Source organism: Pan troglodytes, chromosome 13 (genome assembly GCF_028858775.2).
Source record: "Pan troglodytes isolate AG18354 chromosome 13, NHGRI_mPanTro3-v2.0_pri, whole genome shotgun sequence".
NCBI classification, from domain to species: domain Eukaryota; kingdom Metazoa; phylum Chordata; class Mammalia; order Primates; family Hominidae; genus Pan; species Pan troglodytes.
In genome coordinates this window covers 132,055,375-132,081,707 of record NC_072411.2, presented here as the reverse complement: position 1 = coordinate 132,081,707, position 26,333 = coordinate 132,055,375, and the positions used below count along the sequence as shown (strand labels likewise).

Sequence of the window (26,333 nt, the reverse complement as noted above, 5' to 3'; positions counted from 1 at the left end):
TTCAGATACTATTGTTTACTATTAGGATACGTTGTCATTTTCTTTAATGTCTGTGGTTGATCATATGTCATAGTTTGCCAGGAAGGTTGTGGTTTACCCGCTATTGATGTCTTCTTGTTTTTTCTAGCTTAGCATTTTTTTCTTTTAAGCACTGCACTTTCTTAGTTTTATATGATAAATTATATGGTGGGAGAGGAGGTTTTTTCCCATATTTGTTTTCCTGGAATAGTTTTTTGAAGGTTTAAATGGTAGATATTTGGAAAGTCCATTTCATTGCAACTCATTAAAACTGGTTGTGACTCACAGTCTGTCCCAGTGCTGTACGCTCCTTCCCAGTCTTCTAATGTTTATTTGAAGGCTGAATGTGGAAATGGGGCAATTCCCAAATGGGTAACAGAAAAAGAGCTGCAGGCTATTAATGTAGACTCACTACAGTAATTATTATAACTAATATACAGTGTACACTACATTGCAGTCCAGCCATAGTATTAAGCACTTTACATATATTCTTATTTAATATTCCAAACAACCTGCTGAGGTATGAGTGCTATTATTACCATTTTTTAAGTGAGGAAAAACGGAGACAAACATTGCTTATGCTTGCTCAGGGTTACAAGCTGTGATGTGTGACTTCCCAAAGCCAGGCATATTTGTAACAGCATTGTTGTCTAATGCAGTTACAAGAGTTTATATAATTTATACGAATATATAATTGAAGGCTGGAATGGGAACGGGGTTCAAAATTTTGTTCCCCTATTTATTTACCTAAGAGGATAAAAGCATACAGGAATCAGGCTCATCCGACTGCCTTTCTAAACAGTTCCAGGCATTACACTGTCATTTATGTTTCAAATTACAGTGTGGTACAGGTGTTTCCCAAGCTGTGTATTGTAGCTGGTGATAAAAAATACATGTGGCATGTGCACTTGTATTAGAAAACTGACTTCATTACATTTTGGAGGATAGATCTCTTATGAATTACATTAATTTCTCTGCTGACTCATGAAAGTATTTATGGGGAAATAAGCTAATTATTTAGCAGCTTTACGTTAAGTTCTTCATGATAATGTGCTTTAGCTTCTGCATGTGTAAAATGGGAATGTAGAAGAAAATACAGACCTAAATTAGTATGGTGTATACGTTTGTGGACTTAGAGCTCTTTTTGACAAGTAAACGTTTTCGGATAGTACTTGTATAGTCGATATAAGACTCCACTGGAAACATTTATTTGGAAATAATGTTGTTATTATTTTAAAAAGCCCAACCACATTAGCTCTTCATGTAAGAAATGCTAGCCTTTGAAGTTGAAAGTGTAGTGTTTGCCACGCTTTCCCACGAGTCAGAGGCAGACTCCTGTGCATTCTTTTTTTTTTTCTTCTTTGAGGAAAAGTTTCTCTCTGTTGCCCAGGTTGGAGTGCTGTGTTGCAATCTCAGCTCACTGCAGCCTCTGCCTCCTGGGTTCAAGTGATTCTCTTGCCTCAGCCTCCTAAGTAGTTGGGACTACAAGTGCCTGACAGCACAGCAGGCTAATTTTTGTATTTTTAGTACAGAAGGGGTTTCACCATGTTGGCCGGGCTGCTGTCCAACTCCTGACCTCAAGTGATCTGCCCACCTTGGCCTCCCAAAGTGCTGGGATTACAGGCGTGAGCCTCCGCACCTGGTCTGCTATGCATTCGTAGATTTGGACATAATCAGAACTGTACAGACCTTTATAGTGTTGATAAAGTCTTGCAAATGCTAGTGGTACTAAAGTAAGGAATGAACTATTTTTCTTTATGCTTGTAAAATAATGTCAGCTTCATTTTGCACGGGGTAGCTTTATAGTTTCGGAAGAAATGATCAGGGTTAGATCACATAAAGAAAGTGGTCCACTTTTGTTAACTTTGCATCAATTGGTTAAAGTATAAAAATTTGTCACTCCATGTAGAATGTTTGCATTCTGATTTAGACAACATCTCTCCAGTATTTTCACTTGTGTGTATTGGAAACTGTCTTACACAGTACTGTGAAGATAGGCTAAGACTAAACGGGAAATATCTGTTGAAAATCTGGCATTGGATTTTATCTACTGATAGTCACATTTTTATATTTGACTCTGGGAACAAATCTGGCCTATGCCTAAGGAGGTTTGAAGCCTTGACGAAAGAACTGTAGCTGACTCCTGTTGATTAATTACATTTTCGTATCTGCATGACCTTACAGAACAGCTATCTCTATACTACTACTTAAATTAGCCAGAGGCTTGGCTGGTTTAAGTCTTCTAATTTTGTAAAACATACAAAACTAGTAGTTTTTTTGTTTTGTTTGTTTTGTTTTGTTTTGGTAAAACCAAACTAATTTTGTAAAACATATACAAAAATAGTTTTTATATATGTTTTACAAAATTAGATAACTCATAACTCATATCTAAACTCCCACTTTAGATAACCTAAACTACTTCATAAAAGGGAACAAAAGCTTAATACTTGCTATCAGAGGTATGGCAAAAGAATCCTTTTCTTCACAATTAGTTTCCAATTTCTGTCAAAACCAGCACCCTACCCTCTACTGATAATCAGACTTCTGGCAGTAGCTCACACCTGTAACTCCAACATTCAGAGGCCGAGGCAGGTGGATCACTTGAGTTCAGGAGTCTGAGATCAGCCTGGGCAACATGGTGAAACCTTGTCTCTACAAAAAAATACAAAACTTAGCCAGGCTTGGTGGCATGTGCCTGTGGTACCAGCTACTCAGGAGGCGGAGGCAGGAGGATCGCTTGAGCCCTGGAGGCGGAAGTTGCAGTGAGCTGTAAATTGCACCATTGCACTTCAGCTTGGGCAAGAGAGCAAGACCCTGTCTCAAAAAAATAAAAATAAAAAAGATTCTGTGGCTCCCCAAAGGTTGGGACCCTGCTATAATAGAACCTTAGCATCTCTTTTAATTATGTTCTTCTGTAAGTTTTATATTTTGATTAATTGATGTCTTTGTGGCAGTGCAGTTTGAGATATTCATTATGAAAGTCGTTAGAATGAAATATTTAAGAAGTAATGTTAGGTAGAAACCTTTAATGGTTGTAGGTCTGGAGAACATTTTAAAGTAAAATCAAGTAGATTCTCTGATAAATAAACTTAAAAACCCAGCAGTACTCTAACAGGTTAGAATTTCTGTGTGTTTGTTTTTTAATGTATGGGCTCCAGAGTGTGTTTTAAAAAATACCCACTATTTCATTTGTTAAAACTTGGTATTTGCTTCCTACATAGATGGAATAGTCTTAAGATAAGTTTAAGAGCCATTTCAGTTATTATTGTACCTAGTAACAGTATTCATTAACAGCATTTCTGTATAATGTGAAGAAGCAACTGTATTTGAATTAAAAATCACTGCTAAAGAATATATTTGAGTCATACAGTTTCTAAGGGTACAACCTGTGAAGTCAGACTTCCTGAGTTCAGATCTCTCAGCCATAACTAGCTATCTGACCTTGGCCAAGTATGCTCAAAGTCACAAAACCTTAGTTTCCTTATGTGCATGATGATTATAATACCTTTTGTACAGTTATGAGGAAACTTAGACAATGCCTGTGTTGTATGGTAAGCGTTTTCATAAATGCTGCCTACCTGTAAGTAGCATTATAGTGTGTAGTTATTGGTTAATTTCCTTTTTCTTTACCAGAAGTGTGGGTTTTGCCCAACCTTTATACAACTTCAGTATTTCTGGTTAATCTGTCTCTCTATGGCTCTAAACTTTTCAGAGTGGTGGGGGAGTTTCCAACACTTTTGTAAAAGGCCAGATAGTAAATGTTTTATGCTTTATGTAGTCTCTGTTGCAAGTACTCAATTCTGTAATTACAGCGTGAAAGCGGCCACAGACTTGTAAATGAATGAGTACAGCTATGTTCTAATAAAATTTTTATTTACAAAACCATGTGGTGGACTGGATTTGGCCTTTGGGCCATATTTTGCTGACCTTGTTTTAAACGATAAGCTTTTCTAAGAATTCTTTTTTATAATCCCAATAATGAAGTTACATAGAAAATACTTAATGGTGTGTGAAGAGAATGGTAATATGAAAATACAGTCAGTGGCTGGTATTTTGGCATCTTTTTCTTCAGACAAGCTCTTTAAACTCGCATATGTTATTCACACATGCCTCTTTAACAATTATGACAAAAATATTCTTCCTGGCTTGCATTCTGTCACAATCTGTGTAGTATATAGGGCTTAAGGTATTGTGGAAGAGCTTATGTAGATCAATCATCTGTGTTAAAAAAAAAAAAACCCAAAAAACAAAACAAAACAAAAAAAACCCCAAAAAACAAAACAAAAAAAACCTTTGACCTCAGCAGACACATAGAGGCACAATTAACTGCTAGTTTTGCAGGAATATGGTTTTACTTCCTGTTTAGATTTATAATAGACTCTACCTCCATTAGCTTAGACTGTTTTTTTGTCATTGTTGGTCAGGTTAGTATTTCGATTAATAGTATCCTGAGTCTTAACTCTTCATTTCACGCTAGTTTTGACACTTTAGTTGCCCTGTCTTTCATACTTCTTGTTTTTGTTTTGAGACAGAGTCTGGCCCTGCCGCTCAGGCTGGAGTGCAGTGGCACGATCACGGCACACTGCAGCCTCTACCTCCTGGGCCCAAGCAGTGCTCTCGACTCAGGCATGCCCAACTCAGTAGCTGGGACTACAAGTCTCACTATATTGCCCGGGTTGGTCTTGAACCCCTGAGCTTAAATGATCCTTCTGCCATGGTCCGCAAAGTGTTGGTATTACAGGAGTGAGCCACCATGCCCAGCCTCCTTCATGCTTCATAGCAGTCATCTGTTAGTTGTAATATCTTTTTGCACTCTTGAAGTTAATGAAAACAGATAAATGATTGTATCAAGACTGTAGTCCGGGAATAAAGCAGACTTAGAAGGCAGACGTCTACATACAACATTTCCCCCAAATGTCTATTTTGCCTTTTTATTATTTTTGTTACTAATTGGCCATCTGTTAAATAATCACAATTGTTATAGCAGTATGTTCTTTATTGACTTTCAGAAGAGGGATTCAGGACATCTTAATTAAAGAACAGTTTCAACGGCACAAGAAATTTGTCAAAAGCCACATATAAATGGAAAACAAGCATAAAAATACAACCTTTTTAATACTAAAATAGTTGAGCTCTCCTTTCATTCCTAAAAGCTACAGGATAAAGTCTAGAAGAACAGCTGAGTGTACCGTAGCAAGACAAGTTTAATTGCCTTTATTCAATTGTAGTCCACAAAACTTTGGTTTTTCTAAGGTAAGCCAGACATAATGTGTTTAAGTGCTCCTCCTAACCCTCATCTTTCCCCTCCACCCCAAGCCTCTAGTTCTGTTGCAGGGGCTGTTGGCATGACCACCTCTGGGGAGAGTGAATCAGATGATTCCGAGATGGGACGTTTGCAAGGTAAAAACAGTTATTGAGCCTATAAGAAACCATTACCATGAGCTACCTGTTAATACCATTCTTTATTGAAATTAATTTAGTTAAATTCATTTGACCATAATCTAGCAGTGCCTGCACCTCCAAGAAAAAAAAAATTTTTTAGTAGCAATTTCATGATTTGGAATTGGAAGATGAGCTGTCCGCCTCTTCGTGTTTACTGTTTAACTAGATGAAGCCTTACATATTTATTTTTGTTTAAAATTTTTTAATTGTGGTTGCATGTGTAGCTGGTTTCAGTAATAAATAAGTTAAAAATCTTGAAAAATGGGTACCTTAATATATTTTTGTCTGGTATCCAGTAGCATTATGAATGCATTTGACCCACTTAGGCCTAGTGTTCCATTATTGGAACACTAAGAATGTGGGAGTTATTTATATCCTACTACTCAAGGCCATCACCAAGGTCTGACTTTTCACTCATGCAAAAATTCAAAAAATTGCAACCTGCAGCATAAATGGGTTTTAATAAGGCGTTTGGCCACGGTTTTTTGTCTTCTTGATCATGTTTCAAAATGAATGTATAGTGTATACACAAATTGTAGGGTTTTTTTAATGTTACAAATGCTTTTACAAAAGCAGGCTAATACTATGTATGGATGGGTATGTATTTTTATCTCATTTGATTTATAACAGATCTCAGTGTGAGGCTTACAATAAATGTATTATTTATAAATCATTTTTGATTGCTTTTAAATTCCTGAGGGAACACACAAGTATCTCTAGGACTCGGACTCTCAGGAACACATAGTTTTTGTTTGTTTGATTGTTTTGAGACCGAATCTCACTCTGTTGCCCAGGCTGGAGTGCAATGGCACGATCTCAGCTCACTGCAAACTCCACCTCCCGTGTTCAAATGATTCTCCTGCTTCAGCCTCCTGAGTAGCTAGAATTACAGGTGCCTGCCACTGCGCCTGGCTAATTTTTGTATTTTTAGTAGAGGCGGGCTTTCATCATGTTGGCGAGGCTGGTCTTGAGCTCCTGACCTCAGGTGATCCTCCCGTCTCGGCCTCCCAAAGTGCTGGGATTACAGGTGTGAGCCACTATGCCTGGCCTGTTTTGTTTTGTTTTCACTTTTTGGAGCTAATAAAAATCATACTGTTTTCATATGGTTTTATAGGTTCTGATGACCAATATCTGATTGGGAAATAATGTCATACAGAAAACAGAGCAAGGGTGCTTAACATATTAGCTCTTCAAAATATCAAAATATTTACCTTAGATTTTTCTTGAAATATTTACACATTCCTGCTGGCACTGATTTAATATATTAGGGTGGTCTTGAAAGTTTGTAGCTTCTCTTAAAAGTCCAGAAAGCAAAGTAACATTGACTGAATCAGTTAAGCGAGATGAATCAGTTACTTGAAATTTTTAGATACATACATCAGTTGCATGAAGTCATCTTAGTTGTTCATTCTGCCCTTCTTTTTTCTCTAGCTTTGTTAGAGGCAAGGGGTCTTCCCCCTCACCTATTTGGTCCTCTTGGTCCTCGGATGTCACAGCTTTTCCATAGAACAATTGGAAGTGGAGCTAGTAAGTAAAAATGTTCCTTCCCTGAAATCCCTCAATAATTAGCCAACTGCTATTGTTACTTGTAACCTATTGATGTAAGTATTAAGAAGTTTTTCATCAACTTTAACCCATTTTTAAAAATAAGGCTGTGTACAATCACACCTTAAATACAGCTTTCATAGCTGAATTATCCAGATTTTGTAGCGAGATTGATTCTGTTTGAACAAAATAAGAATAAAGAATCTCAAACAATTACATTGATAATTATGGCACCTGATGGCATGTTTTGCATAGATTTGAATCTTGAGTTTGTCATAATGATGTATTTGTCAAGGTGAGAGGATAAAACATTAAACAGTTTGCTAGCTGAATTTTTTATAACTTTAAATATTTGGACATAAGGATGTTGGTTTTCATGTGTACTTTTTATATATATATATATATTTTTTGAGATGGAGTCTTGCTCTGTCGTCCAGGCTGGAGTGCAGTGGCGTGATCTCAGCTTACTGCAACCTCTGCCTCTCGGGTCCAATCCTCCCACATCAGCCTCCTGAGTAGCTGGGATTATAGGTGTGTGCCATCAAGCCCGGCTAATTTTTGTATTTTTAGTAGAGATGGGGTTTCACTATGTTGGATGGCTGATCTCGATCTCCTGACCTCAGGTGATCCGCCCACCTTGGCCTCCCAAAGTGCTGGGATTACAGGCATGAGCCACTGTGCCTGGCCTGTTTCCTTGAATTGGATCAAAATATGATCTATACATTACAATCAGGTAATGTTTCTTACCTGATTTTTGTTTGTTTGTTTTTAAGAGAAATTTGATTTTATTTATCACTGGGGAGAAGCCTGGAAAGGAAAAAAAACAAAACAAAACACTGTTGCAGGGGGTCCCTAAGGGTATTGATTTTAAAGTATCTGAAACCTGTATTTACCATCAACCTTTACACATGAACTTAATATAAACCGTAGACTAGCACTAGAGTCAAAAACAATGCCACACCTCTTTGTGCCCATGACCCAGCTTCAACAGTGCCTACTTCATATTTAATCTTTATCTCTAGCCTCATTCTCATCCTTCTTCCCATATTAGTTTGAAATGAATCCCAGGCATTATATACAGTCATGTGCTGCATGATGATGTTTCATTCAACAACAGATCACACACACTACATTAGTCCCACAAGATTATAATGGAGCTGAAAAATGCTCATCATCTAGCTAATATACAGTACAGATTTTTAAACCATACTTTTATCATTTAGAGCCAGGGGAGTCCAGTCTTTTTGCTTCCCTGGGCCACATTGGAAGAAGAAGAATTGTCTTGGGCCACACATAAAATACGGTAACCCTAACTATAATAACACTAATGATAGCTGATGAGCTTAAAAAAAAAATCTTACAATATTTTAAGAAACTTTACGAATTTTTGTTGGGCTGCATTCAAAGCCATCCTGGGCCATGCATTGAACAAGCTTGATTTAGAATGTACTCCTTCTACATACTAAAGAAGAACATTAACTGTAACCCTCAGTAGTAGGTATTCCAGAAGAAAGCATTGTTGTCATAGGAGATGACAGCTTCATGCCTGTCATCACCCCTGAAGACCTTCCAGTGGGACATAAGATGTGGAGGTAGAACATAATGATACCAATGATCTTCATCCCGTGCAGGCCTAGGTTAATGTTCGTGTTTGTGTCTTGAGTGTTTTAAAAGACAGTTTAATAACCAAAAAAAAAAAAAAAAAAAAAGAATTTTCAAAATAGGAAAAAGTTTATACTCTACGGATATAAAGAAAGAAAATGTTTTTGTACAGCTGTTCATTGTGTTTGTGTTTTAAGCTAGTTAATACTACAAAATAGTCAGTTAACAAAAGTTTATGAAGTAAAAAAGTTACAGGAAACTAAAGTTAATTTCTTTTTTCTTTTTCTTTTTTTTTTTTTTTTGAGACGGAGTTTTGCTCTGTCACCCAGGCTGGAGTGCAGTGGCGCAGTCTCAGCTCACTGCAACCTCCTCCTCCCAGGTTCAAGCGATTCTCCTGCCTCAGCCTCCCCAGTAGCTGGGACTACAGGCGCGTGCCACCACGTCTGGCTAATTTTTTGTATTTTTAGTAGAGACAGGGTTTCACTGTGTTAGCTAGGATGTTCTCGATCTCCTGACCTTGTGATCTGCCCGCCTCAGCCTCCCAAAGTGCTAGGATTACAGGCATGAGCCACCGTGCCTGGCCAGTTAATTTCTTTAAGAAAGATATTTCTTAAAAATTTAGTATACATAAATATACAGTTTACAAAATTGTTAGTAATATATAGTCTAGGCTTTCACACTCACTCACCATTCACTCACTCAGCCAGAGAAACTTCCATTCCTGGTAAACTCCATTCATGGTAAGTGCCCTATACAGACGTACCATTTTTTAATCTTATATATCATATTTTTACTCTACTTCTTCTATTTGTAGATATATTAACATATGCAAATACTCATTACAACTGCCTATAGTATTCAGTAAAGTAACATGCTGTACAGGTTTCTAGCCTAGGAGCAATGGGCTAAACTAGACAGCCTAGGTGTGTAGTAGGCTGTACCATCTTGGTTTAGGTATATTCTATGATGTTTACATGACAAAATAGGCCAAGAAAGCATTTCTCAGAACATATCCCATTTGTTAAGTGACACCTAATTTTAATCTATAAAATTTCATCATGTAGTTCAAGATAATGCTCCTCAAAACACACAGTCACATTATCACACTTAAAAAATAAAACACTAATTTCTTAATAATAGATACCCAATAGATGTCAAAGTTTCATTATCTCAATATCATAAATGTATTTCTTGCAAACTGGTTGTTGGATCTAGAGACCTCTTCAGATTGAGTTTCAAGCCTTTATCTTCTTTTCTTGGTAAAGAAAGCCTATTGAAAAGTCATAGTGTGTTCTTAGGAAGTACATAGTGTCTGTATTTTAACAAGCTGTTGAAACTAAGTACCTATGTAATAGGGGTTACAAAATGGTAGTATTTTAGACCTAATAATCACTTTTCATTTATGAGAAGTAAAGAAAGTATTAATAATTTAGTAGAAATATGTAAAGGATATCTTCTTCTCACCTTCTATTTGATTGCCTAGGACAATAGTTGATACAGGAAAAATTATTTTTCACTCTTTACTGGTTAATAAAAGGAGTGATTTTTATGTCCTCCAAAGGTGCCATTGTTATATTTTTGTTTTGCTTTTTAACATGTTTGTTTTTAAGTGTAATTGTAAGCAGTGGGTTGAGACGTGTATTAAACATTTCAGTGATTTTCACTGATACTTGAATTGTCCCAGCGTTGGATGATGGGATCTTTTTGAGTTTGGCTTCTGAATCTTTTGGCCATAACCTTAGTAATTTTTGATAGCCTCTTATTTTCTGGTATGACAAGATGTGCCAAACTCAGTTGACTTATTTTTTCTCCCTGCTATGATTTGGCTATGTACCCACCCAAATCTCATCTTGAATTGCAATCCCCATAATCCCCACTGGGAGGGACCCAGTGGGAGGTAATTGAATCATGGGGGTGTTTTCCCCCATGCTGTTCTCCTGATAGTGAGTTCTCACTAGATCCGATGGTTTTATAAGCGTTTGGCATTTCCCCTGTTGGCACTCATTCTTTTTTCTGCTGCCCTGTGAGGAAGTGCCTTCCACTGATGGTAAGTTTCCTGAGGCCTCCCCAGCCACGCCAAACTGTGAGTCAATTAAACCTGTTTTCTTTATAAATTATCCAGTCTTGGATATTTCTTCATAGAAGTGTGAGAATGGACTGATACACACCCCATACCTGAAATTGTTCATTTCCCCATAGATCCTTGGTTTATTTTGTATTTAGAGACCACAGTCTGGCGTATTCATTTCTACTGGGTTGACCATTATTTCTAGACTTTTAAAAGTTGACGCTGATACCACCAATTCATATTTAGGTCTACAGGGTTTTTATTTAACTTCATTGATGTTATGTCTCCTTTCTCCAATGGTGAGTGTCCTAATTCCCAATAATTATAATATAGTGATTCATTTGCTTTATCCCACAGTACGAGATTTCAAGTTGCTGCTGAAAGTATTATTATTAAAAAAGTTAAAAAGTGTTTTTACAGTTCTTTCTGTTCCTGGGATATTTTTTACTTTGTGTTAAAATTAATGTGTTTTAAAGTCATTTGAAATCCATCTCTTTGTTTATGCCACCAAGTTGGATTGGTTCATTTACTTCATTTTGCTTCTGATTTTTAGGGACTGCTTTTTAAAATTTATGTTTTGCTTTTATAATTATGTAATATTTACATAGTTCTAAAAGTCAAATCTACAAACAACATATATTTAGAAAAATCTTATCTTCTTTTGCTTTCCATTTTCCCTGCTTCTTCCTCTCACATAAATAATCTTTTAAATTTTATGCCTTGTCGTTCTGTTATTTACTTTAAAAAATCCATAAATATCTATATTGTCCATGGGAATGTCTTTCTCAGTTAAGAGTAGCAAACTTTATACACTTTACTTTGCTTTTGACACTATATTTTGGTGTTCACTCTTCATAGCTGCCACATGCATGTTGCATGTTCGACTGATAGGCCTTTGTAAAGCTGCCACGTTACTCCATTGTGTGGGTATACATAGTTTATTTATATAGTCCCCTGTTGGACATTTGAGTTTTCATTTTTTTTTTCCTATTGGCAAGGCTTCAGTGAAATGTAGGTTTCGTATTTTTTCAAGCATTATCTTTTGGATAGATTTCTAGAAGCAGGTTTGCTGCTTAAATGGGTGTAAATGCATACGATGTTTTTGTAGGTGTTGCAAACTCCCCCCCATTTGGAGTTGCACCATTTTGCGTTTCCACCAGTCATGTGTGAATGACAGTAGTATGGTATCAAGCTTTTGAATTTTTACCAAAATTCATTGTTTCTCTAATATTAACTTTTTTTAGTTATATGTATCTTCGTATATTTCTTTTAGTGGTACCCTAGAGAGTATAATGCAAATTCATTGGTTTATTATAGCATACCTTAAATTAATACTTTATCATATCTCAAACAGTACAAGAACCTTACAACAGTTCATTAACACTTTTTACCTCCTGCCCTCCTTTATGTTTCTTGTATTTAATTTGTTTTACCTATATATACGTGTTATAAACTTGATAGGACGTTATTTAGAATATCTATTTTCTTTTATGTTTGCCAACATGCTTAACCTTTGCAGTGCTCTTAGTTTCTTCTTGCAGTTTCTTTTTTCTTTAAAGGATTGTTTCCTTCTAGCCTAAAGAACTTTTTTTTTTTAACATAGTGTCAGACTATTAATAATGATTTCTTTCTGTGTTTGAGAAATCCTTGATGTGTCTTTATTAATTTATGAATGAATTAATGAGATGCCATCTCACCATGTTGCCCAGGCTAGTCGCAGACCCTTGGCCTCAAGTGATCCTCCCGCTTCAGTTTCTAAGTTGCTGGGGTTACAGGCATGTGCTTTATTTGCACTTATTTTTTGTTGTTGTTGTTGTTGTTTTTTTTGAGACAGAGTCTCCTCTGTTGCCCAGGTTGGAGTGCAGTGGCGCGATCTCGGCTCACTGCAAGCTCCGCCTCCCGGGTTCACGCCATTCTTCTGCGTCAACCTCCCGAGTAGCTGGGACTACAGGTGCCCGCCACCACACCTGGCTAATTTTTTTTTATTTTTGGTAGAGATAGGGTTTCACCGTGTTAGCCAGGATGGTCTCGATTTCCTGACCTCCTGATCCACCCCACCTCGGCTTCCCAAAATGCTGGGACTACAGGCGTGAGCCACCGTGCCTGGCCAAGCCTAGGAAGCAGAGGTTGCAGTTAGCCGAGATCGGGCTACTGCAATCCAGCATGGGACCCTGTCTCAAAAAAAAATGTAAAAACCACTTATTTTTTAATAGCTTGACTATATAGGGTTTAAGTGATGTTTCCTTGACCCTTAATGTGCTTGCCCTTCACTGAACTTTTGAATATGTGAGTTGATATCTTCAGTTTTAGAAAATTCTTGGTCATTATTTCTTCTAGTATTGTTTCTCTTACCTCATCGTCAGATTTTCTCCTTCCTTTCCTTTTGGAGAGTATCAGGATTATACACATTTAAACTTTGCACTGCATCCAGCATGTCTCTGGCTCTGTTTTATTTTTGGTTTTGTTTTCAGAATTTTTTCTCTTTGCCTAGTTGGAAAACTTCCTATTGATCAGTTTTTAAATTCACTAGTTCTTTTTTCTGCTGTCTTCAATCTTTTGTTAAACCCGTCAATGAGTTCTTAATTTCAGATACGTTTTTCAGTTCTGAATAGTTTTTTGATTCTCTTTATAGATGCCAATCATCTGTTGAAAATCTGTATATTCTTAATCAATTTTGTCCATCTTTGCTTGTATTTTTAATACTTTATATTTATAAAACATTTGTCTTTTCATTCTAGAAGTATTGGTCTGCTTTTATTGTCTTTTTTTCCCCCACTTAATTCTCAGTCCCATATTCCTGCCTCTTTATAAGTCTAGTAATTGTTTGGTTATGTGACAGACGTTTTGTATAAAAGAACTAAAGTGGCCCAAAATGGTATTTTCTGCTAGTGCTAGCTTTCTTTTTTCTCTACCAAAAATAAAGGGTCCAGAGCTGATCACTCTAACTTTAATCAGGACTTGAGCTTGTTTTAACCAGAGTTGTAATTTTGGTATGACTAATTTCACCTCTGGTAATTTTGGTATGACTCATTTCACCTCTTGCTAGTCCCTGTTTTCTTTGTTGTGGCCCTCCTAGAATTTTGATTGACAACTTTGCAAATCTATGTCTCCTCAGATTTGAATAGTTGAGCAGTCTCAAAATATGGCAAGTATCTTGGGAGTTCAGATTTGAATAGTTGAGCAGTCTCAAAATGTGGCAGATTATCTTGGGAGTTCAGGTACCAGCTGTGTGTCTTTGACGCCTACTCTCTCTGTTGAGATGTCGGCTTCTGAGCACCATGAGACTGCAGAAGATTTTCTTCTATCTTATCAAAACTTCTTACTCTCCCCTCTGTCAGTTTTTTGTTTGTTTGTTTGTTTGTTTGTTTGCTTTGAGACGGAGTCTCGCTCTTGTCGCTCATGCTGGAGTGCAGCGACGTGAACTTGGTTCACTGCAACCTCTGCCTCCCGAGTTCAAGTGATTCTTGTGCTTCAGCCTCCCACGTATCTGGGACTGCAGGTGCACACCACCGCGCCCGGCTAATTTTTGTATTTTTAGTAGAAACAGCGTTTCACCATGCTGGCCAGGCTGTTCTCAAACTCCTGACCTCAGGTGATCCGCCCATCTCGGCCTCCCAAAGTGCTGGGATTACAGGTGTGAGCCAGGGTATCTGGCCCCTCTATCAGTTTTCACAGTTCCAGAACTCAGTACCTGTCTGTGGGCCAGTTGATTTCAACACATTAGCCTCTTGTGACTCCCTAAAGCACTATAGGCTTCTCTTTCCATTCGTATCAGAAATTAGCAAACTACTGCCCAAGGGCCAAATCCACGCTCCTGCTTGTTTTTATACTACCTGTGTACTCTTAAGAATGGGTTTTATATTTTACGTGGCTGAAAACATTTTAAAAGAGAATATTTTGTGATGTGAAAATTAAATGCAGATCAAATTTCAGTGTCCATAATGTTTTATTGGTATACAGTCATGTTCATTTGTTTGTATTAGTCTTACTTTCTATGGATGCTTTCCAGGTACAGTGCTAGAGTTGAGTAGTTGCAGTAGAGACCATATGCCTGTAAAGCCCAAAATAATTACTATCTCGCCCTTGAGAGAGAACGTTTTCCTGCCAAACCCTGATCTGTGATAACGGTTCTCAAAGCGTGATCTGTGGACCCTTGGTTTCTGAGAGAGACCCTTAAATGAGTTCTATAAGGTCAAAACTAATAATAGTTACCAAGATTTTTCCTTTTCTGCTTCATTGATGTTTGAACTGATGGTGCAAAAACTGTAATGGGTAAAACTGGTGGGATCTTAAGCATCAAAGCAGTGGCACTAAACGGTACTAGCAATCATTGTGTTTTTCACTGCCACATACTCCTAATAAATATAATTCAGTTTTTATCTAAGATGCCCTTACTGAACCAAAGTTAAGTTAATTAGGTCTTTACTCCCAAGACATGTCTTTTTAATACTCTTTGGAACAAAATAAGGCCAATCTTTTCTATATACAGTTGACTCTTGAACAACATGAGTTTGAACTCTGCTGGGTCCACTTATTCATGGATTTTAAAAATAAATACAGTTAGCTTTCTGTATCCATGAGTTCTACATCAGCAACCAAATTCAGATTGGAAATACAATATTTGGGCCAGGCGCGGTGGCTCATGTCTGTAATCCCAGCACTTTGGGAGGCCGAGGTGGGCAGATCACCTGAGGTCAGGAGTTCACTACCAGCCTGGCCAACATGGTGAAACCCATCTCTACTAAAATTACAGAAAAATTAGCCACGTGTGTTGGCTTGTGCCTGTAATCCCAGCTACTTGGGAGGCTGAGGCAGGAGAATTGCTGGAACCCAGGAGGCAGAGGTTGCAGTGAGCTGAGACCGCACCACTTGTTTTGGAAAATAAGGTCTTTTAAAATCAAAATTATTTATATTAGTATATAATGAGTTAACTGGCAAATATTTAAAATTTTTGTATTTCAATTAACATATTTTAAAATTATCAATAAATATAACCCACATAAACAAAAGTGCTTTGTGGTACCTCAGTAGTTTTTAAGAGTATAAAATGATTCTAAATTCAAAATCCACTGCTCTAGGAGTTGGTTTCTCCTCATAGATCAGAGGATAAATCAGGTTTTGGTTATGGTTTTGGCTTTTTGTTGTCATCTTCAGTTTAGTGTAAGTTATTTTTAGGAACATCCCAGATGTTTTATTGGTATTGATGATAATTTTGATTATGCTGTATAAGATCCATGTCCTTAAGAGTTGCCAACCCCAATGGTTATAAGACTTCCATCTAGTCGCATACATGTTGTTTCTTTCTTTTAGGGGGTTGTGCTCTTAGGCCATACTTGATATGAGCTGTTTAATCTTTTTAAAGTCATGTTAGAATCAGTGGAGGATTCATTTGTTTTCAGTATTTTTCTATCATTTTGTTTTTCCTTCCACATTATGTCAACACAGAAGTGATAAACCTGCTGTCACTAGAATTGGTATTATTTAGTTTAAAATTGTTAAATTGTATTTCCCTGAACTTTTCTTCTGGTGTATTTTTGGATGGATTTTTAATTATGGTAAAGGTAGGTAGGCAGCAATAGCTATGGAATGCAGTAGCCACAATCTTAAACCGTAAAACAACTTCCATTGATTGCTATGTGCCCCTGTGAGAGGTGTACGCCCCCAGGAATATCACTGAAGCTCAGTTGAAATTATTAGGTTTAGTTTTTTGAGAATTTCACATTCATTGACAGTTTCCAGACATATATCCCATTTCTACACATTTCAGTACTCAATGATATAGGACTGGAAAAGTCCAATTTACGAAGAATAACTTGAAAAGGTGTAAGAAGTGAAGGAGCTTTAAAAGTAACATCATATAAGATTGGTTAAGTGTTAATTTAATTAATTGTGGTTTCAAGTAGGAAAGTGTCCATGAAAAATGAAACACATTCATAGACTTTATTTTTTAAAATTAATTAATTAATTTTGAGATGAAGTCTCAGTCTGTGGCCCAGTCTGGAGTGCAGTGACGTGATCTCGGCTCACTGCAACCTCTGCCTCTCAGGTTCAAGCAGTTCTCCTGCCTCAGCCTCCTGCGTATCTGGGACTACAGGTGCACACCACTGCGCTTGGCTAATTTTTGTATTTTTAGTAGAGATGCGGTTTCGCCATGTTGGCCAGGTTGGTCTCGAACTCCTGACCTCAAGTGATCCACTTGTCTTGGCCTCCCAAAGTGCTTGGATTACAGGCATGAGCCACTGCACCCAGCCTCTGTAGACTTTATTTTGGAGTGTATTGTTTAGCTTAATGACAACTTACTTCTCTGTGGTTGTTGAGTATTCACATTTTTCAATTGTTGGAGTAGTGGAATTAAGTCTTAAAAGTAGAAACATTCTAATAGCCATCATCTGTGCAGGAAATGAAAGAGGATGCAAGGGTTTATAATTATATGTGTGTGTGTGTGTGTGTGTGTGTGTGGTTTTTATTTTTACAGAATATTCTTTCCATTCTCTTTTTTGTTAGATACGTTGTTGTGTTTTTTATTTCCTTGCCCTTTCATTGTTAATTGGATTCTATTTATTCTGGAACAGATATTTAGAGGTGTATAACATTTTCTTTGAAGTATGGGCATCATTGTTTAACAGGTTTTTATTATTGTAGCAAGCCTTTGCTCACAATTGATATTTCCTTAAAACAGATAATGTTAAAGCTATCAGTTCATACTGGTCTTAGGGATATTATTTTTTGTTTTTGCTGTGAAACCAGTCAACTTTTCAATTAAGAAGACAGAAATATATAACTGTGAAAGCATGTTAAGGCAGAGTAGATCCAACTAATTTAATTCTTCCTTCAATGTATTAGCAGTGTGCCTTAACCCTGGTATAGACCTAGTCTTTCATTAGGATGCAAAGAAGATAAGCAACCAATTACATTTCGAGTCACACCTTATACCTAGTAATAATTTTCTTAAATGTTTAAAGATAATAATTATTTTTTTCTCTAAAGGTTCTAAGGCCCAGCAGCTACTACAAGGATTGCAAGCCAGTGATGAAAGTCAACAGCTTCAGGCAGTTATTGAGATGTGTCAGTTACTGGTCATGGGAAATGAGGAGACACTGGGAGGGTTTCCTGTCAAGAGTGTTGTTCCAGCTTTGGTAAGCGTAATGTTTTTCCCTCGTTTTTACCTCATTTGTCCTCTGAAATCTGCTGATTTTGTACTGAATGTATGATTATTGTCATTATTAATTTTTAAAACATGATAGAGTTAAGAGAGGAGTATATGACTTGGTGCTTGTATTTCATGCTTACAGATACTGTGAGCAATTGCTAATGAGTTAGCAAATTTTCTAAATCATTTTTTTGATGAATAGTCACCCACTTCTTGATACTTAAATGACTGGTTTTAAGTTGTTCACCTCATCAGTAACCTTGACCCCTGCCATGTAAAATGCACATGCTTTTTCTTTTAGCCTGGTAATCCACGGAGCAATAGGCCAGGGAAGCTCACTCTGGGTTGTGTTGGGGGGCCAGAAAGGTTTCATATTTAGTACGTGTCTACATGGGAATACTACTCAAGCCATATGGTATATATGTGGATCCTTTCAGTTTAAAAGCTTTTATGTTGGCCAGAGGCTATGTCTGACGCCTGTAATCCCAATACTTTGGGAGACCGAGGTAGGTGGATCTTCTGAGGTCAGGAGTTGGAGACCAGGCTGGCCAACATGGTGAAACCCCGTCTCTACTAAAAATACAAAAATTAGCCGAGCATGGTTGCAGGTCCCTGTAGATCCCAGCTACTCAGGAGGCTGAGGCAGGACAGTCACTTGAACCTGGAAGGCAGAGAATCGCTCTAATCTCTTGCAGTGAGCCAAGATCGCGCCACTGCACTCCAGCCTGGGCAACAGGAGCAAAACTCTTGTCTCAGAAAAAGAAATAAAAGACTTTAAAAAATCTTTTTAATGCCTTTTCAACACAGTTGTGAGTTGATATTTTGATACGATAGATTTATTAACAGCTTGATTCCTTAAACTTTTAAATATGAAAACAATAGGAAGAAAAATTGCCATTATCAAATGTAGACACCTTAGCACAATACAGCATTTAAATAGTGGATTGATAATTTTCTTTGTCCAAAATTAAAGAAATTAGGTATAATTTAAGATTAAAATTTGAGTCTAAATCAAACACTACCAAAAGATAAACATAAACATTTACATTTGTGGTATGTTTTATTTTGGAAATTACAATTAAATGCCATGTAAATCTTTTTTGTATATCCAGTAAAGCTGACAGAAAATGAAGTTATGATTTGTACATCATATTGTCCCATTTGATGAGATTATCAAATTATGGAGATAGCTTGAGTTTTGGTGAGAGAGCTGAGTAAAGAAAAGCCTGTGAAATACAGGGTGACAATCCTTATTCTGCTTGTTCTTATTTGGATGGCTCAGCTCTGGCAGAGTTTGATAAAGGATAGAACAGTTTCTTCACCTGCCACCCAGATGCAGATAATAAAAGCCAGTTATCAAATTTTATCATTTCCATTCTAGTCAAAGTTGTACATGTTGCTTTCTGAGTGTTTCATAATAGCAATATTATTAACCTTTCAACTTTCAGATTTTGCCTGTGTTAATGTCCATTCTCAGTTTGCTGATTTGTTCAATAGCTGGCTTCTGTGACCTCAATCAAACTTTCATTTGTTTTATTGTTATTGTTGTTTGTTCACTAAGAACTAGCAACAAATAACTAGGCTTACCTTATACTATCTACAGTTAAAATTTAGTTTTTATTAGTTAAATAAAGAAGCCATTAAGTCTAGGCAGAAATATTGACACATAATTCACTTTACTTAATGTGCTGGTTGTTAATTAGATTTAAGTACCTAATTGACTTGCACAAGTATGCTCTCGCTATTAATAATGGCTGTTATTAATGAGTTCTCCAGATATAACTTTTATCACAGTTGAATATTATTTATATCTCTTCGTCACAATACAGTCATGTGACATAAATAGCCATTTTTGGTGAAAGGGTATCTGTTTATATCAGTCATTCCCAAACACAGTATAACAAGGTTATTTAATAATTGGGGAACTTAGTACTTTTTCTTTTAACATGACAGCCCCTTTGAAATTAGACTAAGTGTTTTAAGTGACTGATATTAAGTGATTTGATAGTTTTTTTTTTTTTTAAAGTCCTGAAATGGAGTGTGTGTATGTGTTATGCTGTTTGTGTGTGTGCTTTTAAACAAAAATAGTTCTTAGGACTTCTGGTATGTAGGTATACTTTACCCAGCACAATTCAGAGCTGAGAAGACATTCATATTGAGTGAGTATGGTGTTAGAATATCTGATGTTTGTTGTTGTCATTATAAATTTAATTGAAGGGTACTTAACAAGCTTAAATTCAGTGCATTTAAAAATTTCCATTGAACCAGAAGACAGTGAATGACTGTCTTATCCCCAAGGAGAAAATTTCTTTGGTGACTCAGCTGCTTCGAGAGGACAGAGTGTGTATCCTCAGCAGTTTTGCATTCCTTCATTAGAAAAACATACCTGAAATCTGCTTAAGATCTTTTCCACAAGAAAAACTAAAATGAAATCAGATATTTAAACTTATTCATGCATATATGGAGTAATTATATTAATTTGGCTTTAATTAGTGCATAATTAGTTTCTGATGTGATCTATCTTGTGTTTAAATTCTATATTACTGTACATTTTAAAGCTGAGTCAAATGGTGCTTATCTGTTTTAGAGAAGCTTGTTCACAAGAGTTTAAGTTATGGTCCTGAATCTGTGCTGACATTTGTTAACAAATGTCAGTGCATTGCTGATCCTGTTTATTTATTTTCTAGTATTTATTAGCACTGGTAAGTCCTCAGGGATATATTAATAGGCTTCTGAAAGGGGTTAGAGCTACCAAAAGGATAGGTTGTAAGTAACAAGAAGGCTTTGTTTGTGACCTGTATCACGAGGTGATGGTTATCTAGCAGCATACTCAAGTCGGAGTCACCGTGTGTGATGAACCATCCTGAGTGTAATCATTTCTGTGAACGCCTACTAGGTTTTATCTTAAAGTTATTTTTGTGTGGTAAAAGTTAGGAATAATACTTCCATTTCAGTTGAAGTTCAAATAGAAGAGGAAGAAATACCTCTAGGATTTTCCCAAGGAATATAGCTTCTAATATTTTGTTATCTTTTTAACAGATTACGTTACTTCAGATGGAGCACAATTTTGATATTGTAAGTATATATTGTATTTTTTTAATGGTGTATATTTAAGTTTTGAGTTTTTACTCATTAAAATCTCTTCTTTTCTAGATGAACCATGCTTGTCGAGCCTTAACATACATGATGGAAGCACTTCCTCGATCTTCTGCTGTTGTAGTAGATGCTATTCCTGTCTTTTTAGAAAAGGTGATCCTACTTTTACCCCGTTTGTTCAAAAGCAGGCATAGGGAGTCAAGTTTCAAACTCTTGAATTTTAGCTTTCATTTTCTAAATAAAGTATATTTTTTAGCCAAGATTCCCGAGAAATGTTTTATGTCCAGCAGATCAATAGTTTGAAGGTGAAGATAAATCATTTATAGAATCAGCCTAGTTTTGTAATTTTTAGTAATAATTAGCACATTAATATAATAACTTTCAGAGAAGAACTTTAAAGTACTTGATTAAAAATAATCTAATTTCTAGAAAACATGCCAGTGAGGTTGATAGCTATTTATACCCTCATTATGTAGCTGAGAAAGTTGAATCAGTGGGGAATAGAAATTTTCATATGGTTTCTAGTAAATTGTGTTTTTGGTCTGTCTTACGGACCTTTTTGTTTGTTTAACGCACAACAAAATTTGCTTTATCTGATAAACTTGCAGTATGGTGTAAAGTTAAAATCTGATTTTAAAATTTTGTGTAAAACAACTCATCTATTTTAAATCTGAAGATTTAAAAGTTATGTAATTGGGTTTGGTTTATTATGTAAAACATATTTTTCAGTATCTTAGAACTGCAAACTGGTTAGAAGGAAACTGTTTTGGCTATACTTTGTAGCTTAAGCTGCTAAGTGACTTGCATCCTATGGTGGGTTACATGTTAGAGATAGTATACATGGATGTAAATTAGAGAAAATATGTAGAAGATAAGTTATTGGGAAAGAACTTAAATGATAACCTTATGGTAACTATATATATGTTCCCAGCTGCAAGTTATTCAGTGTATTGATGTGGCAGAGCAGGCCTTGACTGCCTTGGAGATGTTGTCACGGAGACACAGTAAAGCCATTCTACAGGCGGTAAGTGTTGTTACTGAAGGGGACTACATTTCACTTTATGTAGAATTTTTAAAATCCACATTTGTACAAGCTACTTGATTGCAGTTTTTGTAAGATACAAATGTTGTTTCCAAAGTAATGTGCTAGACTTTTTATGAGTTAAATTATTTTTTATTGCTGATAAAGGGTTTTTCTTTACCTTAACAGTTTTCTATATTTTAGGGTGGTTTGGCAGACTGCTTGCTGTACCTAGAATTCTTCAGCATAAATGCCCAAAGAAATGCATTAGCAATTGCAGCTAATTGCTGCCAGAGTATCACGCCAGATGAATTTCATTTTGTGGCAGATTCACTCCCATTGCTAACCCAAAGGCTAACACATCAGGTAAAATATGCATCTATTTTATGTGCCATAAAGTGTTTTATTACTAATTCTTTTAATTTTATATTTTATTTTATTTTATTTTTTTGAGATGGGAGTCTCGCTCTGTTACCCAGGCTAGAGTGCAGTGGTGTGATCTCAGCTCACTGCCACCTCCGCCTCCTGGGTTCAAGCGATTCTCCTGCCTCAGCTTCCCGAGTAGCTGGGATTACAGGCGTGTGCCACCACGCCCAGCTCATTTTTGTATTTTTAGTAGAGATGGGGTTTTGCTATGTTGGCCAGGCTGGTCTTGAACTCCTGACCTCAGGTGATCCACCCACCTCAGCCCCCCATAGTGCTGGGATTACAGGCGTGAGCTACCGCGCCCAGCCACTTTTTTAAATGACAATTTCAATTAGTATTTTAAATCTTTAACTGCATATATAATCGAAAATGTTCTGATATTTTTTATTTTTATCCAGTTATGTGCCATATTAGGTTATTTTATAAAATTTTGGTAGATTTATTCAAATGAATAGTAATTCATATGTTTGATGACTTTAACAATTTTGACTTTAAGGGATGGCTTTGTTATTTCAGCAAACATTGAGTGTTTACTCTGTGATATGATCAGAAGTTCCTTCTGAAAAGATTACTCTTTCTTGAGAGGCATTGGAGGAGGCAGATGGGAGCAGGAGAATATGGGTTAAGACCAGAAGAGAGACTAGACTATGTCCCAAACAGAAATGAAAAATGTAGTTTGTGGCTATCTGGGGTTGGAGAAGAGCAAAAGTGATTATCTAGGTGGCAGAATCAATGGACCTGATGATAACAGTGTGAAAAGTAGGGTTTATGGGCCGGGGATGGTGAGGACAAATTGTGAGTACAGCTTCAAGGCTATGGAGAAATTGAATTTTTTTTTAGCTACAGAGAAATATTTTAAAGCGTTGTTTGTTATTGCTAAAGATATTTCTAGAAACCTGGCTTTAAAATTGCCATTACAAAGTGTGGCTAACCCAGGGAAAATAGGTTCATAAAAATATTTTTAAACAATTTAGGAATTTTTTTTGGTTCTGTTTTGTTTTTGTTTTTGAGACTGAGTCTTACTCTGTTGCCCAGGCTGAAGTGCAGTGGCGTGATCTCACTGCAGCCTCTGCCTCCCTGGTTCAAGCGATTCTTCTGCCTCAGCCTCCTGAATAGCTGGGATTACAGTTGCGTGCCACCACGCCCAGCTAATTTTTGTGTTTTTAGTAGAGACAGGGTTTCGCCATGTTGGCCAGGCTGGTCTCAAACTCCTGCACTCAAGTGATCCACCTGTCTCAGCCTCCCAAAGTGCTGGGATTACAGGCATAAGCCATGGCACCCGACCAAATAAGGGATTTATGTAAGATAAAATAGTAGTGATCATTGAATCACCCTAGAGCCTTTTGCTTCTAAAATGATCAAGACAAAGTAGCGCTATTCATTTTTTAAAAATCTGTTTATGTGTTTATTTTTAAAAAACATAGTTGGCTGGGGGCACAGTGACTCGCACCTGTAATCCCAGCACTTTGGGAGGCCAAGGCAGGTGGATCACCTGAGGTCAAGAGTTAGAGACCAGCCTGACCAACATGGTGAAACCCCATCTGTACTAAAAATAAAAAATTAGCCGGGTGTGGTGGCGCATCCCAGCTACTCAGGAGGCTGAGGCAGGAGGATCGCTTGATCTCGGGAGGCAGAGGTTTGCAGTGAGCTGAGATCGTGCCATTGCACTCCGGCCTGGGTAACAAGAGCAAAACTCTGTCTCAAAAATAATCATAATAAATACATAAAAACATAGTTGAGATAATCTTTTCTGTAGTCTAAAAGCGTGTTCTCTGTTATGTGATAATCAGTTCCATATGATATTCTTTAGAAATAAGATAAAAGAATTAGAGAACTTAAATAGTCACAATTTGTAGCACTCTTTCTTGATTTATGTAGTGTCAGTGAAGCTTTAGGCTATAGGCTTTTATAATATCTGAATTATTCTCATTTTTGTAGAAACAAGTCTAATTTTTACATATGAAAATTCCACTTTTAAGTTAGGAAAAATCAAGATCTATCAAAACATTAGCCAGTAAAACATTCTTTCCCTTCTTTTTATGACACTTATTTCAAATGTTTTGTCAGTGATGCCACTCTGTTTTTATGACAAATATGGCAAATTGTTTTTATAGTGTAACTTTCATAGTGAATTATTTGTTTTTATAGTGAATATTGCAAGTCTATGCCCTATTTTTAACATTGTCAAGAAACCTCTGGTTCTCGCAACTTTCCTTTTTCTAACTTTTTAGTGTGTACCCACTTAAACATTTCTACTTGTAATGGTTTTAAAGGAAAGTAGGATATTTATATATTTCTTTAGTATAACATTTGTTTAGGTATTGAGATTGTGTAAGCATAATAGTTCTTCCTTTTCTGTGTATTTGCTTTTATCTAGTAGGGGCCTTTATACAAGAGAGAGGTTGGTTTGTTTCCTGTTTGTTTTGAAATTGTGATGTTACTGACTGTACCTTGCTTAGGCCCATTTGCATTTTCAAAGCTGTCATTTACTAATTGAGCTTGCCTTGAAGAATCTGGGGTTAGGAGGAAGATAAAGTAGTGATACATGACAGTGAAAATGCTTTATGCTAATAAATTTTATTTTCCTTTATTAAAAAAATAGGATAAAAAGTCAGTAGAAAGCACTTGCCTTTGTTTTGCACGCCTAGTGGACAACTTCCAGCATGAGGAGGTAAGTGTTTAGTCTTTGGTAGTAGTTTTATGAGGTTGTTGAATTGCTGAATCTTGATGTAATAATTCCTTTATTCTTGTGTTTGTGAAGAATTTACTCCAGCAGGTTGCTTCCAAAGATCTGCTTACAAATGTTCAACAGCTGTTGGTAGTGACTCCACCCATTTTAAGTTCTGGGATGTTTATAATGGTGGTTCGCATGTTTTCTCTGATGTGTTCCAACTGTCCAACTTTAGCTGTTCAACTTATGAAACAAAGTAAGTGCAAATTTACTGTTCTACTTTAAGCAGGAAAAGTTGGTTCTTCATTAATATGTAAAGTCAACATAAGCCGAGCAAATGGAAGAGATTACTAATATTATAGGCACTGGATAGTAAAGAAAAGTGTTAATATGTAATGAATTTGTGTTGGGACAGTATTTTAATGTTTCTAACATACTCCTTTTAAAGTATAAATTAAATGTTTGCCCTTGGTGTTTCTGGGGCTAACAATACAAAGTCATTAATATCTATGCAATGTTAGTCATGTAACCATCCTTGATTAGGAGAATTCTGAGTTTTATGTTAACCAATAACCAGCTGTCTTCAGCTTATATAGGTTGCTTTTTCTGCCCATGTTAGATTTTCTAGCAATTTTTCTGATTCCAGAATGCTGTCTTCCCTCAAAAAGTAGGAATGTATTTATACTGATGAATGTCTCTGATGTTTGCTAATTTGGTATTTCTAAACCTTTTCAAATGTAGACCTTTCAAATTAAACCTTTCAAATTTAGAAAGGTATTTCTAAACCTTTACACAGTGTGTGGGAAATAAAATTTTATTGCACTGCTCTTGCAGTTGACCATTCCTCTCTCAATCCTTAGACTTAAGTTGATGTCAGAGAATGGTGGGGCATCAGACAACATCTATACGTTATAATTTTTTTCTTCTTTTTAACTTTTTGCAGAGACAAGGTCTCACTGTATTGCCTAGGCTGTTCTTGAAGTCCTGGCCTCAGGCCTTCCTCCCGCCTTGGCCTCCCATAGTACTAGGATTATAGGCATGAGCCATCACACCTGGCTGTTATGATTAGTTCTAGTAGAGTATTGATCACTTTTGTATAGAATACCTTTAATTGTTTGTAATTTCATAGCCATAATTCTAATCTCTATGGATGTTACCTTGGGAGTCAGTGATGATATTAACTGATAAAATGGTCTTTGGTCCCACTCTGTCTGAGTGGTCTCGTACTGTCTGAGACAGTATATTTAGCAGTATAATATTTTCATTTTAGGGGAACTCAGTTTTATATTTAGTT

General features: G+C 36.5%; 1 protein-coding gene across 50 annotated transcripts in view; it reads left to right on the top strand.

Annotated features, from left to right (window-relative positions):
* Window positions 1–26,333, top strand: part of TRIP12 (thyroid hormone receptor interactor 12) — a 158,943-nt gene that overhangs the window by 89,866 nt on the left and 42,744 nt on the right. For all 50 annotated transcript variants that reach the window (XM_054679470.2, XM_054679476.2, XM_054679472.2 and 47 more), the window contains 9 exons: window positions 5,335–5,418; window positions 6,892–6,987; window positions 17,663–17,811; window positions 20,865–20,900; window positions 20,979–21,074; window positions 21,853–21,945; window positions 22,147–22,308; window positions 24,971–25,039; window positions 25,130–25,295. In XM_054679470.2, coding sequence (XP_054535445.1) covers window positions 5,335–5,418; window positions 6,892–6,987; window positions 17,663–17,811; window positions 20,865–20,900; window positions 20,979–21,074; window positions 21,853–21,945; window positions 22,147–22,308; window positions 24,971–25,039; window positions 25,130–25,295 — 951 coding nt within the window. The remainder of the gene's footprint in view (window positions 1–5,334; window positions 5,419–6,891; window positions 6,988–17,662; window positions 17,812–20,864; window positions 20,901–20,978; window positions 21,075–21,852; window positions 21,946–22,146; window positions 22,309–24,970; window positions 25,040–25,129; window positions 25,296–26,333) is intronic.